This window comes from Varroa jacobsoni, unplaced genomic scaffold (genome assembly GCF_002532875.2).
Source record: "Varroa jacobsoni isolate VJ856 unplaced genomic scaffold, vjacob_1.0 scaffold_1167, whole genome shotgun sequence".
In the NCBI taxonomy this organism is placed as follows: Eukaryota; Metazoa; Arthropoda; class Arachnida; order Mesostigmata; family Varroidae; genus Varroa; species Varroa jacobsoni.
In genome coordinates this window covers 1-18796 of record NW_019214069.1, presented here as the reverse complement: position 1 = coordinate 18796, position 18796 = coordinate 1, and the positions used below count along the sequence as shown (strand labels likewise).

The 18796-nt window shown below is 40.1% G+C and overlaps 2 protein-coding genes across 3 annotated transcripts in view; both read right to left on the bottom strand.

Moving 5' to 3' along the window:
- Positions 1–2816, bottom strand: part of Arl6 (ADP ribosylation factor-like 6) — a 4159-nt gene extending 1343 nt beyond the window's left edge. Inside the window, exons 1-2 of one of the 2 annotated variants that reach the window (XM_086971247.1) lie at positions 1970–2816; positions 1347–1767 (exon numbers count right to left, since the gene is read on the bottom strand). In XM_086971247.1, coding sequence (XP_086827373.1) covers positions 1735–1767; positions 1970–2395 — 459 coding nt within the window. In that variant the 5' untranslated portion in view covers positions 2396–2816 and the 3' untranslated portion in view covers positions 1347–1734. Of the gene's footprint in view, positions 1–1346 lie in introns of both variants that reach the window. The other variant, XM_022845437.2, reaches the window with a different exon arrangement.
- Positions 2817–3449: 633 nt separating this feature from the next.
- Positions 3450–5704, bottom strand: LOC111267282 (uncharacterized). The gene is made up of 3 exons (XM_086971246.1): positions 5623–5704; positions 4908–5131; positions 3450–4669 (listed from the first exon to the last, which is right to left on the bottom strand). Exons 2-3 carry the CDS (start codon positions 5126–5128, stop codon positions 4603–4605), a joined length of 288 nt encoding a protein of 95 aa, XP_086827372.1. The 5' UTR covers positions 5129–5131; positions 5623–5704; the 3' UTR covers positions 3450–4602.
- Positions 5705–18796: the final 13092 nt, after the last annotated feature.

Genomic DNA, 18796 nt, shown 5'->3' with positions numbered 1-18796 from the left:
TATATATAAAATCTTAGCTTTGATTTTGTCCAGGATAGAATGCACGTGTTTTTAAATACAAATATAAACATCTACTTGTATAGGAAATAAGTTGTAAGGCAATTTGCATGAGGCAACAAGTGAGAGTTAAATCTATGCAGAAGCTGAGAAAATTATTAAATCCATATTGCCGTCGAGTTTCGGTGCGGATTCATACAGATTACAAATAAGGATCTTTTAAAAACTAAGTTGTTTTCATAGATCGAGCTTTGTATCCGAATAACTTACCCTTAAAGACGACGTATCTTAATCGTACATAATAATTGAATTAGGATAATTTTGATAACTTGAGGGGTCTTTCTCGTTATCAAGAACTGGCAGGACGGTTATTGCAGTGGGCATATGTTCCAAACAGGTTTTTTAAAATTTTCTCAGAGCATAGTATAGATACACCGTAAAACAACGATTCCGACTATGCTTTCACAAATCATTCTCCATTCGAGTATTGAAAATGCTGTTGGCTAACTAATCTCTCTAGGCATTCATAAAGGAAAACGCATTTCACAGTTCAGCCATTAGAAAACGGATAAAAACATTACCTCTCAGCGTAGCGGTGACCATATTGAAATCTCGAGAGTAATAATAGATATCAGTGAGTTATTATGATACTACTTTGTATCAATAATAGGCTGGTTCGGGAAATCGGTCAGATCTCATTCGATATTATAGCTTGTAATGAATCATGAGATCTGTTGTTTCCTTATGTGGAATCGTGCTATCGCTGTGGTCTACAGTTGCGCTAAATCCATGTATCAGTTTCGTGCCTGAAGGCTAAACGATCGAACATGGCCTTGGACTATGCGTAGTCATAACATGAACACTCGATGAACGGATTACCTATCCACTTTTCTACGCTTGCTTTTCCTTCCATATTTTAGAATAGTTTTTAGTTTTTTCACGATAACCCTCTAGTAAATAGTCATTAATGGGTGCTTTGAATGAAACTGGATCATGCTATCGCAAGATAGCTCAAGCCGTATTTCGAAAAAATCAATTTATGCACAATAGATATGCTCGTCTCATTGCGAAATTCTGCCTCGTTATAATCTGACAGCTAAGTTAGGCCAGCCCCGCTATAATCTATGACTCGATCACGGGTAACGAGTGGTCAACGTTGTCCTCTTCTATGAAGTGCACCGAAACCATAGTAAACCATTGCTCAAATAATGAAAAGACAATACCTACAGTTCTGTGAGATCTGTGCCAGATGCTTTACGCTAAAATTTGTTTGATTTCACTAAGCAGACGACTCCAATACCCGTTAATTGAGAAGAGTAATAGAGAAACGTATTTGTTGTGGGAAATACCTGATCTGTTCAAGCGGCTCCAGGGATGATTGTAATGTTTGGTTTCTGGAAGCAGTCGAGTCTCGCCTGCAGAACTTCGTCTATTTCGACCGGTGGCGCTACACCTCCATAGCCCCTCCAATACCACTTGTTTATTTGGCTATATTTATTCTGCTTACGCCTAAGTCGGTACTTTTTTTCCGGTTTTTTTTTGTTTCGCTATGTGTGTTGTGTATCTTTATAAATCAATTACAAATGTTAAACGTAATTAAGGTTAATGACGCTTCACAAAAGGTGTCTAGTAATTATCTAATGAGGCTTCTTGGCGGTTCTCAAAAAGATCGCTGATTTTTGCAGGAATAAGGGTTTTCTTTTCGAACCACACATACACACGTTAAGCTTATATGAACTATCGTCTCCAATAATGTTGAAAAACGCCGATCTGTAATTTAACACATAATCGCACGGCTCCCAATTAGAATGAAGATTTTTTAATTGCTCATCATGATTTATGTGAGGTTCGCTTGTATCTGTTCGCTAAGCCATTCCAGACCTTCACGGACGCCCTCGCCTGTAAGCGCATTGGACGAACAGATATGCCAGCTTTTTGTGCATAAAGTGTCGAGACCAAGTGCGTGCGATACCTTGACGCTGGACAGCGCGTCTTTGAGATCCATTTTATTAGCAAAAAAAAGAACAGGCACCTGACGACCCTTAATATCTTTGTGTTGAAGAAGAAGTTCAAGTTCATCTTTGACAACTACCATCCTCAGTGCATCGGTAGAGTCGATAACAAACACTACTCCCTGCGCATCGTGGTAATAATGTTCCCATAGGTTACGGTATCGACCCTGGCCGGACATGTCAAATGCCGTCAAGCTAAGATTTTTAACCTTGAACGTCTCTACACTGAAGCCGATTGTAGGGACAATTTCAATCGATTTCTGCTCTTCCGGTTTAAAATGATTTAAAATAGTGGACTTTCCGCTATTATCGAGACCAACTACGAGCACCGACGCTTGACGCTTCCTAATTTTCAAGAACACAACTAAACGGTCAAATAAACCCATTGTGAGGACGAAAGCAGGCAAGTACTTGGTGACTGGCGTATTTCCTTGTCCAGTTATCACAGCTGGGTCACAGATCGAATTCGAGGTTTATAGCTGGTCTTGCTTTTCGAAAAAGGTCAATCGAAAAAAATACTTTGTACTTTACAACCTCGACAACGATAGCAGTTCACATGATCATGAAGGACACAAATGCTCCGCAAATGCAGATAACCTCTTGAGCAGTATCTTTCGCAGACGGCTTGTTCGATTTAGACGTTAGTTCCAAGGACAGCAAAGTAGGCCCACATCACAAAAACTCGGCTGATGAATCTGAGTCAGGAGTCGGGACGTCGGGCTTATGCCAGACGCTTCGATGGCTGAACCTCAGTGCGAGCAAATTATATTCGACATTGACCTGATAGCAGTAAGAACCATCTCAGTTCGAGTTGTGATGTTACCATAGTTACGTCCAATTCAAAATCTCAAAGAGAGAAAGAGCAACATGGGCCTATGTTAGTATGAAGCGTAGAGGCGACCACTTAATTGGGGGCTTGGTTTAAACCGGCAGAAAGCGCTGCCTCGACGACGCAACATCCAGCTAATCTAACGTGAAAGTTAATTAGTCTATATCAGGAAATTGAACGCTAGCTTCGTGTAGTACGCCGCGGTTATGGAGATGTAGCCCATCTGGAACTAGATTTGGCGGTTCTGTTACGTATCTTATGGCGTAGTGTCTGTTATCCGCATGGTGTTTCGAAATGATCACGATACTTTCATCAACGGAATTGATCTGATCAACGTATCTAGTGAACGAAAAAGGAGTGTTTCTATTTTAATACTATTTAGAATAGAACTTTATAACTCCTCGCTGTTTCCCAATAACATTTTGTATTCATTTCGAAGCTCTCAGACGATTGCTGGTTTGTTCTAGTGATAATCGAAGTGAGTATTACGACCATATAACTTAGACGCAGAAGTATGAACGTAAGAATTTTGAGTGGCTTTGAGTAACAGTCGCCTTAAAGAACTTAACATCTGATATTTCTCGTGCTTAGAATAATTATGAACAGTTAGCTGTGGGTAATGTATTGGATACTTTATAAAATACACATATTTTGAGGGGTGTCTCCCGTCGTTTTTTTTAATATTGTTCACAACGCTACATTATGTTCACATATATATATATATATATATATATACACATTTTTCGAAAAACTATAGTATTATTTATTAGTGTGTTAACTTTGTGTGGTCCGATGACATCGAGCCGGTGCTTCGTATCGTCATGTTTTGAAATCTACTGATTTCCCATTTTCATTAATGCCAGATTATTTTATGCCAAAAGGATAACAAACAAAGAATAAACAAGGCGTTAAAAAGTCAATAGGCTACACGTTTGAAGAACAAATAGGACTTTGCAGTTGTTCTAACACGATGACTACGGTTTTGTCAACTTTAAGAGATATTTGCGAACGGCAACTGGTGGCTTACTAGTCTATCAGAATTTCTGTATCCTCTGCGTAAAAATAAACGTTCTTTTATGAACTTTCAAAACGTAGTTGATGCAATCCAGTAGAAAGAAGGTGGATAATTATTTCATTAGTCCACCAGATATATACGTAGATACAGTCGATATTCAATGATCGATTAACAATAAAAGTATGTGTGCGCTACAATAGATTCACGTAATTTACGTCAACTTATAAATAAAGCAAGCTTATAATAAAGAGTACACAACATTAACTCAGCTTATTATTCATACGTTTGGCTGTTTCCAAACCGCGGTGCAGTTCCCGCATAAACTAATAGGCTGCGTTACGTTAATTGTGAGAGGAGAAAAAGCCTTTAAATGAGAGCAGTTTCCGTTGCCTGTTGTTACGTTGTTTTGGCAGTGGAAGGCCTTTTTGAGCCGAAGGTTCAGCTTCGTTAGTTTTTAAAGGCCACCAGCTTCATTCGATTAATTTCAGATATCCATTCAAGAAACCAAAGAAGTCCTAGATCCTTACAAATAAGTGTGATTGCAGTCACACACCACCGTCAGCTAAATTGATATCCCGCGCCTGTCAGTAACAATTGAGCATCGTGACGAAAACCGCTATCATGTGTCTAGCAAGGTATCTGTCTAGACAAACAACATAATCCTGAACACTTCGAACGGCGTTTATCGGGTGACGACCGCAGAGGCAAATAAGGCCTAGTAGAATGTCGCATCTGTTATGTCCTGATCATCACCAGCCTCCATGCCAGCCATAATCCCAGCCTCCGTGCCATCCATGTTCTTTCACAACCCACGCTCTAAAAAGAATTGAAAGAACAACAGCTTAGATCGGAGAACAGACGCAATGTAAGCTATAGCAACGCAAACGTGAATCTTAGTTCTGTTCTCACGCGTACCTCACTAGCAGTAACACTATTATGTGCAAATTAGCGAATTACAAACAAATTAGATAAGCAATCACAATTGCCGAACTAATGGCCTTCGCTATTTTGAATTGCAAAAAACCTAGCACCTGAGAATATGGTATAAACTTACGGTTCGTGAAACTTCTCTACCCAAACCGTGTGATGGGGTTTGTGATGTTTCGCAATAGCGTAACCTGCTACTCCGCCAATGGCTCCACCTATGAGAGCTCCATGGAAGAGGAGTCTCAGCTTCTTTTTAATTAGCTGCTCAGATGGTGTCACCAAGCAGGCGACTAGAATAAGAATGGATAGAGTTACGCCGACTACTCTGGAACCTCTGGCTGTCCACATATTCTGAAATCGGAAATTTAACACAGATACATATGTTTGAAAATCATGCCAAAAATCGCGCTGCTTATCTTAGGATTGGGTCTGTTGACAAATTGGGAAGTTAAATTATCACAGAGCTCGACGCATTTCAGACCCAATCTCTGTTTTTAATAGACGTTGAGCCGCTGATAAACTTATTGTTGCAAAAGATCTGTCAAGATCTCATATCTAAAAGTAAGCAATTGACCTAATGCATGAGAAGCGACTGATATTGTAACCGAGAGAAAATCGGTTACAATACCAGTCGGTTTTAGGGTTCCGAGTAGTAATGGATTTTTTTTTCGTTACGATAAAAAACACAGATATAAGAATATTCTACAGTGGCCAAAATTAGTTGTGTTTTTAGGAAAAAAAAAACTTTTCCCTTTATGCTTAAAAATGGACCATAACTACGATAAATATTTAAATGCGAACGCTATCGAACACGTAATTTGTAAGGCACAAAACCGACTCACTAATGTCGCCTCTTTGGAACAGATCGTTGTAACGCGGATCGTTTGCGCAAAACGTTTAGCATATCACTGTTCACGTTTCGTTGGGGATCATGAACCATCGGTCGCCCTTTATATGAACTGTAGCTTCATCAAATGCCCTCTTACTGTTTGCCCACTCGCCTGCGTATTGTGTATTCTTCTTCTGATCTTCTGTGGCATCTTCGGAAGGTTTGCGCCTTCTGTTAAATAGTTGTCGGCCCCGTACTTTTGGTGAAAATATTTCTAACAGCTTTCACATCTTTCTGCCGCTGTATTCCTTCAATGATACTATAGTATTTATGCAACCATATAGTTCCTAACGGATTTGTCCCGATATTACAATGCATATATATTAAGAATTACATATTGGATGACATGTTGAATGGAAATGATTCTACCGTGAAACAATCTGCCAGTGCCTGGTTACTGCTTTTTAAATTTTTTTCTATTCAGCTTCATGTCTGCATAGTAAAAAGCTTATTTCAACACAATGTAATCTCCAGAGGATTCAGCATTACTTTCGCAATAACAGTCAATAGACGGCATGAGCAAAACATATGCATATAAAATGACGTAATTCGACAATTTATGTTTAAAAAAAAGTAACTATTATTATTATTATTATTATTAAAAGTAACTAGTAATAATTTAGTTCAATAGTTGTCATAGTGCTAATGATTGATGCCGCAATCTTTCTAGCGCATTATTGATGGAGGTCCGGTGTACTTCTATCTTCGAGATAAGCTTGAAAACGTCTCTTACCCATGGTGTAGTAACTACTTCGTTTGCAACGCCCCATTTCTTGTTGAGGTTCCCATTGATTGCTTTTTTTTTTTTTTTTTTTTTTTAATGAAATAGACTGTCTGTAAATGACTCATAGCACAACACGAATCCCTAACAGGTTATTTGTTCTTGTAAGCAAAGGTCCTCAGCTCGTAACTAAGAATTGGGCTAAATCTGCTCTGGGGCAATTAGATTTCTTTTGTTAGTACGCGTATATATAGTGATAGAATAAAGAAAAAGCTACACCAAAATACTTTTTAAACCCGATTTTGACAAACCTGATATTTTTACCCTCAGTCACAATCAGATACATGATTTTTAAGACTAGTAATTAAATGGAGTTTAAAACAAACACAGCAAAATGTCACTAGTTTAAGTAAAAATCACAAAAACCGCTATCAGAACTCGTTGGACAGCACCATGTTTCAACCTTCCCAAACGCTAGTCTTGCTAGAAATGTATCCTAGTCTAAATCACACCTACTTACAGATTTTGATGGTTTACGTTTTTTGAAATACTTCACTGAAGCTGGTCCGCGTCGAAACCCCTCGATATCAATTGAACACAACTCAACGGCAGCTACAAATGTTACTCCCTACAACTGGTAATCGGCCCATTAATAGTTCGTATCCATTAATGATCACTGCTTTCTCACCCATGACCATATTAGTTTCTCCATTCATCCGTAGGTTCTCGAAGTAAATAGATAGCGGTCAGTTTTTGTGCATACAAAGCCTCGTAATCACGAGAACTTAGATTAAGGGTATAAGCGGGTTAAAGCCAGCATTGGATACTCCTTTGCTCAATCCGTGAAGTAGCCGAGGTATGGCAATGACGTCTGGCATCGTCTCTAAGTAACAAGACTGCGTGCTTTCGATCAGCACGCAAACGGCCCATGAGTCTGTTGGAGAACTCGATATAGCGGGTGGCCTTCATGTTCGGCTAATATCTCATACCAGCAGAAGCTCCCTATCTACATTAAAGGTGCCATCATCGTCTTACGTCTGAAAAAACACCGACACCGAACTCGATTTGTCGGCTGGTTTCTCTCTGGTTGGCGCTAAAGATTGGCATGTGCGAGATCAAGACTAAAAAAGGCTTCTTCTACAACACTTATTGCTTCTGGAATAAACAGATCGGTTTGCGCTTAGAACTTTCTAGGAGGCTGGAGTATGTATCAGGCAATTTCGTCTGCTAGTCACGTGAATTCAAAAGTTATTAAATTTCAAAATCAGCCGGACTCGCTTTCATAACTACGCTTCGTAACAACTAAATAACAGAAACGAACTAACACATCGTGCTTTATGAAGGCACATTAACAGATTGGCTCGTAAAGATTCAAGGAAAAGAGACTACTCACAATCAAAAATTAGTGAACATTTCCTGCTTTTAATGTCGACAGATTATTCTATGCACATGGTTCATTGAAATCGATGAAAATGATCTTCAGGAGTGGATATCTTAGTCACTGACACAAAATGTGCGCATGTACATGGCCAGCTCCATCCAGCGGTTTCCTAATCCATATAACTACACGGCGTTTTTTTTTATTCCCACGCTAGGATGGAGAGAGGTTAGTATATTGAGAATAGGATGACCCGACCACTGCCGTCCGGAAAGTAAGTGTCCATACACAGCACGAAGTCGCCAAATTTGGGCCCTAAGTCCCATGGAAGCAGGGTTCCAGGACTTCTTGGAGAATCTCCATGGAGGCGCACAGGCTTTGGAACGGTAGCTGGCCGGGAGGACGCGAGGCTATTTACCAACAACAAGTTCCGAAATGCGGAGCTGCTCAGGGGCACATGAATGAGTCGAGTGGCTAGAGCAAATAAATAGCTACTGTTTAGGACGCGGTTAGGGAACAAAAGTCTTAGCCGATAGCCGATAGATTATCAGTTTCCAATCAACGGTTTAGTCCTACATAAAGCATACACTCTTTGGCTATGCGCAGCCTATTTTAAAATGTTTAAAAGATCTGCAGTGACGTTTGATAATACCAGGACGATTATTTCGTGCTGTATTGGCTAGAATGTTGTGGGTTTAGCGAAGACGTTTTCATGCTTGTACTGCGCAATACCGAAACCGGGGGTTTCACGACAGCTTTTAAGCTTGTTCTATTCCTGATTACTCATAACCGCTAGCACTCAATACGTGTTTCAAGCTTTACTCCTGCTATTCCTGTTAAGCAGTAATTCAGACGGCTGACTCCGGCATAAAAAAAAGGGTATTTCTATATTCGATTTCGAACTTTCTTTCGAAAAAAACGGATTTTTTCACCGTTTTCCTGATTGTCACTTGCCGGATCCAAGTGTGAGATTTCCATTAAGCACGAAAGACAGCTCTTTGTTGAGGGTATCGCAGAGGCAGAGGACGACTACCAATTAGCCGCAGTCTCGCGGAACGGCCTCTACGAGACGTGCAACAAATCAACTCATACGATGAGCAACACCTATACTGTTACTTGAAAACTTGGAGCGGGGAAGTTCACTTGGCTCCTTGGATCCTGTTTTGACAAACTGTGCCAATAACTTTTCTAATATCATCATGCCTTCAAAATTTTTTTGGTTACCCACTACCTAAGGAACACGTAGTGCACTCTGTAATCACGTGTGCTTTACCGATATATAATAGCTGAAACTGGAAGGAGCGGTGAAGGCCTAGGGCATATGATCCGTTATAAAGCTCGTCATACCATACAATGTTAACAATCAGAGTGCGTGTTCATGTCCTGTGTCTATCATGGAGTTCGTTCCGAGCCCATTGCTCGCTGTATTTTCGGCGTGCAGTTTCGATCTAATTCCTTCTTAAAATCCACACTTAGTCCACTTGAGGTGTCCCTATGCTCAGTAAGCGAAAGCATTTCTATATTCTTACAGGAGCTAACCGCTCGAGTATCTCTCCCGCTGCGGATGTTAATAAATTAATTAAACCTCTATTCGCGTATCAAATCGGCTGAGCAGGAACTTATGACTTCGTTTACGTAATGTACTGACAATGACGCAACAGACACATGTTTAACTGACGACAATTACTAACTTCTACCGTAGACTAGTAGTAGTTCGTAGTACAAACAGTTCTCATTATATATTTCCTTTATTAGTACAATGTTTTATAGCTGCAAAGGATTCATTGATGATAACTATCATTTGAACCTGTAAAGCTGCACCACAGTATGCCTTTGATCATTGTTTGCGCCCCTCTGATAGTTCCTCGAAGTTCTATATTACAGTATTTTATCTTTTTCTATTTTCAAAGGAATCAGTCTGAAGATATCTATCCGAGGAATTTCCTTCTGTTTGAACTAATATTTTGAGCTTTCTCTATGATACCGCCGAGCGGATTTCCCCTATCTAAATAATCGTTAATTTTCTACGATCTGAAAACTACTACTTTCTACATATTCGAAGATGTTAGAGCTATACCTGCTCTAACCCTCCAAATTCCTGTTTTACGACAACTGAATTTTCACGGTGATAGCACAGTCGGTATTTTACAAACATAATATACTAAAAATAGAGTTATTTTCACTCAATGATTTAGTACAAACAAATAACTTTTTTTTTTTTTTATATTGTGTGCACAGTGCTCTAATTCGTAAATGAATATGTTATCATTCCGAATGATGTTAGATAACGAAGCTTGAATCGCATGCCCTGAGTAAATGTACTTCGTTTTGTTAACGACGATCAGCTGTGACAGTCAGCGGCTTGTAGATGAAAAAAAAAACGTGTGAATTGGGCCTTTTATGACTGTACTCAATTCTAAGATGTTTCAAGCTAACCCCGTAAATCGCCGGCAGAAATTAGCGGAAAGTCAAAATGGCATGTTTCTAGCTATAGCCGTGAAGAAACACAATGAGCGTCATAAAAGGTTATCGAGCGCGTCCAGTCCGCTGGTAGACAGAATCGCTTTTATATATCAACGTGGTCAGATCTCCGGAGTGCCTACTGCTAGCTAATAGAATGACTATAAAGCTCCGACTAGCAGAAGGCGACAAACCGTTAGTTGTCATAGCGGCATTATGATCGAGATAAGACTGTATCATAAGAAGTATGCACTAGAGCCTTTCTGAAAAAACGTCTGTGTTCGCAGTTATCTCGGCGACTATTACGTTCACGGTAAGAACTAAGCAACAATGCGTTTCAAAGGGTTTCCTATACAGTATATATATATACTGTTGAAGTTGGACCAAGTGACACCAGTCTCCTAAGAACGGGTCAAGGCAGTAACCATACAGCCTTAACGTACTTGGCATGTTCTACACTCCAACAAGCGGTACGCAACTTTTACGCTCTGAAGGGAAAAAACGTTGCCACCTACGATACCGATTGCAGCTAACTTATGCTTACACAACCCATTGAAATTGACGACAACTTCCCGCGTTCACTACAGTTGCATTACGCGTGTAACCTGAGGTAACTTTCCACTTCATGTCAAGCCGTACGAATATTATAAAACGAAAATGACTCGTCCTTCATGGAAAGCTGATTTTCTAGTTCTGGAAGAACGTAGACAGAATATTGTACTGTTATGCAACCGCAAACGGGGGCCGCGAAACGTCAACAGAAGGCTAAAGAATAGAGAAGAAGATTAGCCAAATCTGATCCAGAATTTGCTTAGCTTTATTTTATTGAACTGATATTGCCATATCGAAGATCTATCACGGCAGGCTAACGCATATTGCTAGAAGAGCACCATTTTAGGTGTCGCTCTGAAGCTGCAGATGGTGATTTAAAGTAAGCTCCGGTAGAAGAGACAGGTTGAACCTTCGACTCTTTACTGGTGGATCAAGTGACGAGAGTCATCTATTTATGTACAGATACATTACACCTCGACCGCGTGAATGCGGCAGCTATCGTATAGAAACTACGTCTGATACCCCCACCGATAACGGATACGTCACCAGAGAAAGGCCGAGAACGAATGACCTTTTTAGCATTGCTATATTGGAGGTATAGTAGTAAACAGGTGCCATATATAGGCGCCTGGCAATGTGTATCCTCACCTCAGTATTTTCACAATGGGTTCCCGCGTGTAAAAGGTGATCGTTTACCGTCCGTGTTAAAATGAATACTAATCAAAAGCTGTAAATTAAAGGGAACTCTTTTGTTGAGACCACATGATCCTTCTTCCTGTCATTTAACTCATTTTCATAATGACTACGGACACAAACAAATAATATTCGACAAATACTGGCCACTTTCTAAGAGACTTGTTATATGCCTCTTATTTGTGCTCACCTGTACATCGCTAACAAAAGCTTTATGTGAACGCCATGAGTCTGCGTGAAGTAATGGTACGCAGACGACTGACGCACAACGTGACATAGTAATTTTGTTTGTTAATCCGCTCTGCTGGTTGTTTGTATCCATGTGGTAGAAACGTACCAATCTTAAGGCACAAAGTTTGTATTCAACAATATCGAAGAAACTCAGCGTCTATCATTTGTCGTTGGCGAGCACCTATCAATCAAGTACTGATCAATCCGTTCATTCGTAGAAGATCAAGCACTTGGTACACTCCCGTCTGTGACACCCGTAGTCATGTCTGAGGTATTATATTATGAATGAGTAAAGAAACGATGGTAATTCATCATAATCAACACAAGGATTTAGCAACCATAGCTGTATACCCAATCAGCTAACGATGGAAACCCTGGTCGAAACATTGTACGCCAGTTGTCCATGTATTATTGTACGGGATATAGCGCTATTTAACCTATCGTATGACTACCCTATAAGCTTACTGTTACGTTATGTGCTAGTGCACGTATGAATATACAGAGCACTTCGTTACCGAAGTTAGACCCGCAATCTTAGCCGAACGGTCAAGGTTACCTTATTCGTTCAGCGCGAAATTGCTATTCCAGAAAACTGGCCGAAAATACAGCAGTAGGACAAAAAAGGCAATACCACCATGAAGGCGTACGAAATTGGCATAGAGGCTAGATATGCATCATCGTACGTTGAAATAATTATAGTCAAACATTACATATAATACCAATAATAATTGTTGTCTTAATAGCGCAGACGGACTATCGTAATCCGCATCATCTTTGTCAGCATCTGCTCAAAAGCCGTAGACGTCGTTGCGGGCAGCTGGGATCCGAACACCCGTCGACGCTGGATGCACCGTATCAAAATGACCGTAAACAAGTTACACTTATTGGACTTTCCAAGTTGAATAGCTAGAAATCCATGAAAGAAAACGATGCCATATTACGGTCTGGAGAGACATTGCAGTATTCACAGCACAAGGTACATGTTGCAGCAACTGTTGTAGGTCAAGTAATAAATTCTGTTTCTCAACTATTGCAACGTAATCGGCTGTATCAAATTATCATAAAATAAAATAGAAAAAAAGATAAATAAAATTATCTACAAAGTATTAGCAACTTTAGCTACAACGATAGCAAGAACTAAGTAATTTTCAGTTACAAACAATTCGTTACGAAACGTTTGTATACACCTGTTTTTCATTGATTACGCTTTTAGGATGTATGGACTATATAATGCGTCTGGGTACGTGACCATGACAGACGAATTTTCAGTTTTTATATTTGTTTAGCTAGTGGAGGAAAATCGAGATGAAGGCAATTATCAAATATTATCAAGATAATTAATAATATTAATTAATTATTCAATCGTACAGCCGTAAGCGTGTTTGCCTGCTTCGGCCTACCACCGACAGCTTGGACTGGTAAGATTCAAGATAGTGTGTTTCTATGTCCCGTTAAAATTCCTGTGTGAACCCACATGGGGAATATCCGTGATGATTAGTGACTCAATTTTGCCCAAAAGATTCGTCTGCTATGGTAACGACATTTCAGCTTCATTAGCAGACTGCATTGAAGGTATGATTTGTTTCTTGTCATCTTTTATTCAGAAAGCTAGAACGAATTTGATAGAAAGCTACAATATTGGTTCAATTAACCTCTTTTTCTTTGCACCTTATTAACTGCCTACGTAGATATGACCAGTCAGTATGAGGTCATTCTTGCATAGCATCATTAGCAGACCTTCATGGATTGTTCCGCGCTTCGTGAATTCAAATACAATACATTACAGATCTCAGCTTCAAACGATGCATAGGCTAACAATAAATAATATTGCCCAGTGTTGGCGCTTCCCTTCTCACTGTGAGCTAATGCTGACCCTTTGCCCGATAGTAGTCGCGTAGCATATATGGCTTCCTCGAAATGCCTTCATCGCTCAGTCTTGCATCATCACATTGCTCACCCCTATTTCAGGTAGGGTTCAATTGACTCTTGTCCGCCAGCAGGATATATACGATTGGACACTTCGTCTGACAACGATGTCTAACACTATCATTTTCTAGTATTCAGCTATTTTCTGGAACATGGAACTTTGCTTTGGATTGACGTAATACGTTTACGGTAATGCTTTTGTACATAATACTACTTCTAGTGCAAGAAATAGATTTGCCCGTCGCTACCCGTATGCGACGTGTTTTGAAGGGCACTGTATAGCTATAGATAGAATAGTTTAGCTTGATAAAAGCTGAGTGGCGATTATTTGTCACTCTGTCGTAACCAAAAAGTCAAACCGTACATTTCTGAGCAGCGAGGGAAGTTTAGGAGTATTCTCGAACTTCTAGCTAAAAGATCCTTCAAGCAAACAGCTGTGCGCGGACTTTTTTGCCAACCGTAATCATGTAACTATGTGATAATAGTATTCATCATTTCGAAAAAACACAAACTGTTTTTATTAGTATCGAATTAGAATTCTATTACTTAACTACTGAACTTCTATACTATAACAATGCATGCCTTTATTGTCCAATTGCCTAATGCAGAAAGGACCCCAGAAAGAAACCCAGCAGGATTACCTTTTCGGCAAAACTACGTAGAGCTTACCGGTATGTGAGCGATACTGGCCTAATTAGAATTCGATGCCTAGCACAGACATTTGTTACGTTGGACTGTCAATTGGTTTACGTATCCGTTCGGATCATCTTTTTCTTTTTTATGGCGAATTTCATTATATAAGACAACGTGACGGGTAGGAATTGTCTCTGATAATTCCTTGCCGCTTTCGATGCCAATGACTAACAATAAAGAACTTTCCGTAATTAATCTCAGCTTTCCTACGACCTCAAAATTGCTACAAGCAACATTTCGTAGACCTTTTTTAGTTGTTGATTTATGTATTTTGAATTGCTCCGTAAATGCACGTTACAGCGGAATATGCCTATCAAATAGCAGAATATACTTGCCTGTTCCATAGGCCGATACGCGGACGGAGCCCATTTTATCAGCAATAACGTTTAACATTATGATCGGCCCCTCAGTAGATTCTTTTCCATTAAGAAGCAGCCGTGATTGAAATATGGCATAGCCATGCGGCGCGTGCAGCTTCGTAGTAGCCATCCAACGAGCGAATGAAGCCGTTACTAATTACGAAAGTCATTGCTCGCACGCGAGGCTTCCGCAACCCTTTTCTCTGTTCGTGGTTTCCCACCTTCGCCTCTAACCCCGTGCTCCACTAACTGAAACTAATTAAACACCTCAGCGAAGTCCCGTTCCTTTTCCCACTTCACCCATTTCTCGCAAAATAGTAGCAGACTACATTGCACTTCACTCGACATTAGGTAAAGCCTGCGACGAGCCTGACACAGACTCGGCTTCACAGCATCTTCGCGAGGTGTATGCCAACTGCCGCGAAAGCTACTGGCGTCAGTGGATCGGTAGACTAATAGTAAACTAATGTAATATGTAGAGTCTGGAGTGGCAGTGCCTGTGGCAGCTCGTTCGCTGCCGTATCTCGCACTGCGACCACCGATACGCGCTACAAACTTCGTTTTTTTACTGCTACCTTCACATTCACAGATAAAGAGCGAAGAGTGACAAAGACGTGGATGAGATGGGCCTACAGAACGATTAGCCAGCGGCAGTAAAAGGCCGTTGCTGGTGCTCCTGGCGGAGCGACAAACCAGGCCACAACGCAGCCTTCTCTAGGCAGCGCGGCTCTCTTTGTTGTTTCGATCCGCGCACCCCACCCACCATTTTACTATTACCGCTTTTGCCGTCCCCAGTTTCCTCCCCTGGTCAACGACGTGTCAAACTCAGATTTGCGTTACGCGCGCGCGATTCTAAAGGGGGGAGTAGCCCGTGTATTCTTAATAGGAGCGTCAAAACCGGAGATGACAGCACGGGTCCAGAGGGTAGTGAGGCTTAAAGCTGCAGTTACGGAGAGCGGGTTCGCTCCATAATCACGCAAAGCAGCAGAGCGCGGGTGAAATATCGGGGGGTTCCTGACCTCTACCGTAGGAGCAAAGAATGGAAACTGTGTGCAGAGGCGAGTTGTTAGGCGAGGGCTGGAAAGGAGAAAAGCAACGGGGACCGGGTACAAAAAACTCGAATTCTCACAAATCTTAAATTGGCTCAAAGCGGTGGTGGCGCGGCCGACTCATTTAGCGGTGACCGTAGCGAGAGCCAGCAGTAGCAGGAACAACTACATGATCAAGCGGTATACATCAAGGGTAAAATAAGATGGCGGAATGACTCTGCGTTCCCAATTGGTTTCCTTTTCCCCTTATCGCTTATTCTTTCTCGTTCACTTAGCATTGAGCACCGCTTCTAGCTCCGACGGGAAGTGAGCGATCGGTCATATGCTATTGCGCATTGTACTCGCTGAGGCGGTTGATGAGAGCTCAGTTCATCTGTGCCGCTTGAGAAATATTCGATTGCGAAATCGTACGAACTTGTTAATTGATTCTATGGAAAATTGACATTTGTGCCGTGAACAAGTTGCTAACTTGATGGAGCAAAACAATCACTTAAGCCTGCTAGAATTTTCGCTCTACAGTTATTATTAGACCTAATCATTTGCCTACTTAATAAGCTGTTTGTTCGTATGCTTAGGCGATAACATGAAGGCGCAGCCTAGGTGTACCCGGAGTAATAGAGATAAGTCTCTCTTGTTAGATAAATGAATCCTGTGATAAAAAGAATCATCCAGCCGTGAAGAACTACTAGCTAAAAGGACGAATTCGGCTGTTGGTTTTTTAAAACAGTTCATTCAAACCGATATACACCTAGTTCACGGGTTTATCATTGCATTCATATATGACTGAATTTGGTCCGTTGTAATCACGGTGTAGTCTCTAAGTTTGTAAAACGAAGCTTTTTTTTTTTTTTTTTTTTTTTTAACTACAAATTCAATATGAATTGTTTTAGCCATTTTGACTCTGAAGTCTAAGCATTCTAGTAGTAAGTAGGCTGAATTCAAGCTCGCCTGAGCTCCGTCGTCCGGTGCATCGCGCTTTGCAGAACTCGCTGTTGTTGGCGAAGTTGTAACTATAATAAAAACGCCTTCACACGCGGTTGAACATGGGGATAGCATATACACGGCTCGGGTCGTGTATTTGATAGGGCTGTCTGTTCTGTGTAAGTGTCCGTCCCAGCGTTGTGAGATTCGTAGCTCTTCAAGTAACTCATAAGGCACAGAGGAGTAGATCGTGTCGTTAAATTAAACACACCGCAGTGAAGAAGTCGCTAGATCCGGGAATTGATATTCATACTATTGTCGAGCGAGTTGATCAAGCCGCCATCTTGCCTTGAAACTACATGATCTACCTCTGTTCTATTACGGGCATATATTCATATCATTTATAAGCCTATTGCCACGATCAGCATTAGATTTATATTAATTATTACAGATTTCGATTGCACAGCAACGCAAAAAAGAAGCCTTCAATCAATGCGTATGTAAAACAATTCATTATTATTATTATCTTCATTAATTAACAGTGAAGGAAATAACATTCATCATACTTTTTTTCCATCATTTATTACCGTTGTGACTTTTTACCTTTGTTATCTGTACCATTGGGATGTTGTGACTCTGACGCAACAACCGCGATGTCTCCCAGAACACAAACGCATTGCTTTGATACGTGTTTATAGAGTTTAACTTGTAATAGATAATGCTTTTATCTATTACACAAATACATACCTAGTTTGATTGTACCACGTTCTTCAGTATGTCTTACGTAAACATGTAATTTTAAACAGATTCAAATATTCAGGTGTTTTTTTACATCACAGACGAAGCTAGTTACATTATGACATTAAGAACAAGAGTTAGGTCCGCGTTTCAGTTTTTTATCTACATAAAAACAACAATAATGTTACAGTATTCGTCTAAACAAAGCATGAGCGCTATAAGAGAATTTGTCAGCAGAAAAAAAAAAACAACTATTTTGGTTACTTTGGTCTTGTCCTAGATTTGGTAGGATAGGACATGAATTACAGTCCTATTACAGTTTTGCTTATAAGCGTTCATTTCAAATAGGCATAGACCGACCTGACTAAGTCACAACGATAGCCCCCATTCTCCATATGTTGGTCGCACGATTAAGGCCGCTATGCATTAACTATGACTTGGTAATTATAATCATAAGAAAACTGCAGCGATATAACGTGCGTGTCGTTGGGCACGCAATTATTTAGTCAGGTATAATACACAATTACTTATAGTAAAAGCACTGGTATGTGTGATAAAGGTTGACCGTACGATGCCATCTCGTCGTTGATCGTACGTAATACGTACGACGCCATATTACGTAAATAACAATTTTTTGAACAATATAATTGACTTGAAGAAATATCAGTAAGGTTCTTAGCTTTCTACCAGGCCCTAAAAGATATAGATGTTTTTATGTAAAACAAATATTTCGCTTTGACGGCTAACCTCCAACGGTAAACGAAGTGTGTCTGCGGCCGACTTTGAACTATTTCACCTGTCCTTAACTTAGAGAAATATGTCACAAGAACCTTCAATTCTTCGAATATCTTACCAGTCGTTTAATTTGAAAACCTGCAAAGAAATGACTACATAAGCGGTTCGCTATTGAACAGAGCCTATCCAACTTCTTGTTGACAAATAAAGATATATTTTGTTTAACAGCAAAAAATTTCGAATCAAATTAGAAGCTAATAAGATTATCGAAGCCTTCACAAACGGGTGTGTTAGGCGATTATTTTGACGAACGAACGATAGCTTACTAGCCAATACCAGACGTTCTTAGCTAGAAAAAACGCCTCCGTAGTACGTGAATTCAACATATTCCAACAGATAATGAAAGTCACGCGCTGACTGAGGATGACCCACGAGAAAACTCATATATGTAGCCCCGTTTACACTTGTAAAGCTGGGTTAGTTCGGTAGTGGCCGCAGCAGTAGCAACTGTCGTTTTTTTTCTGTTTCTAGCTTCGTGGTTCTTCCCGTTCGGCGTCTGTTCCCTATTTATTATATATATATATATATATATATATATATATATATATATATGTATTTTTTTTTTTTGTTTTTCTATTGTCTATTTTTTTCTATTTTGAATAGTGTTGTGT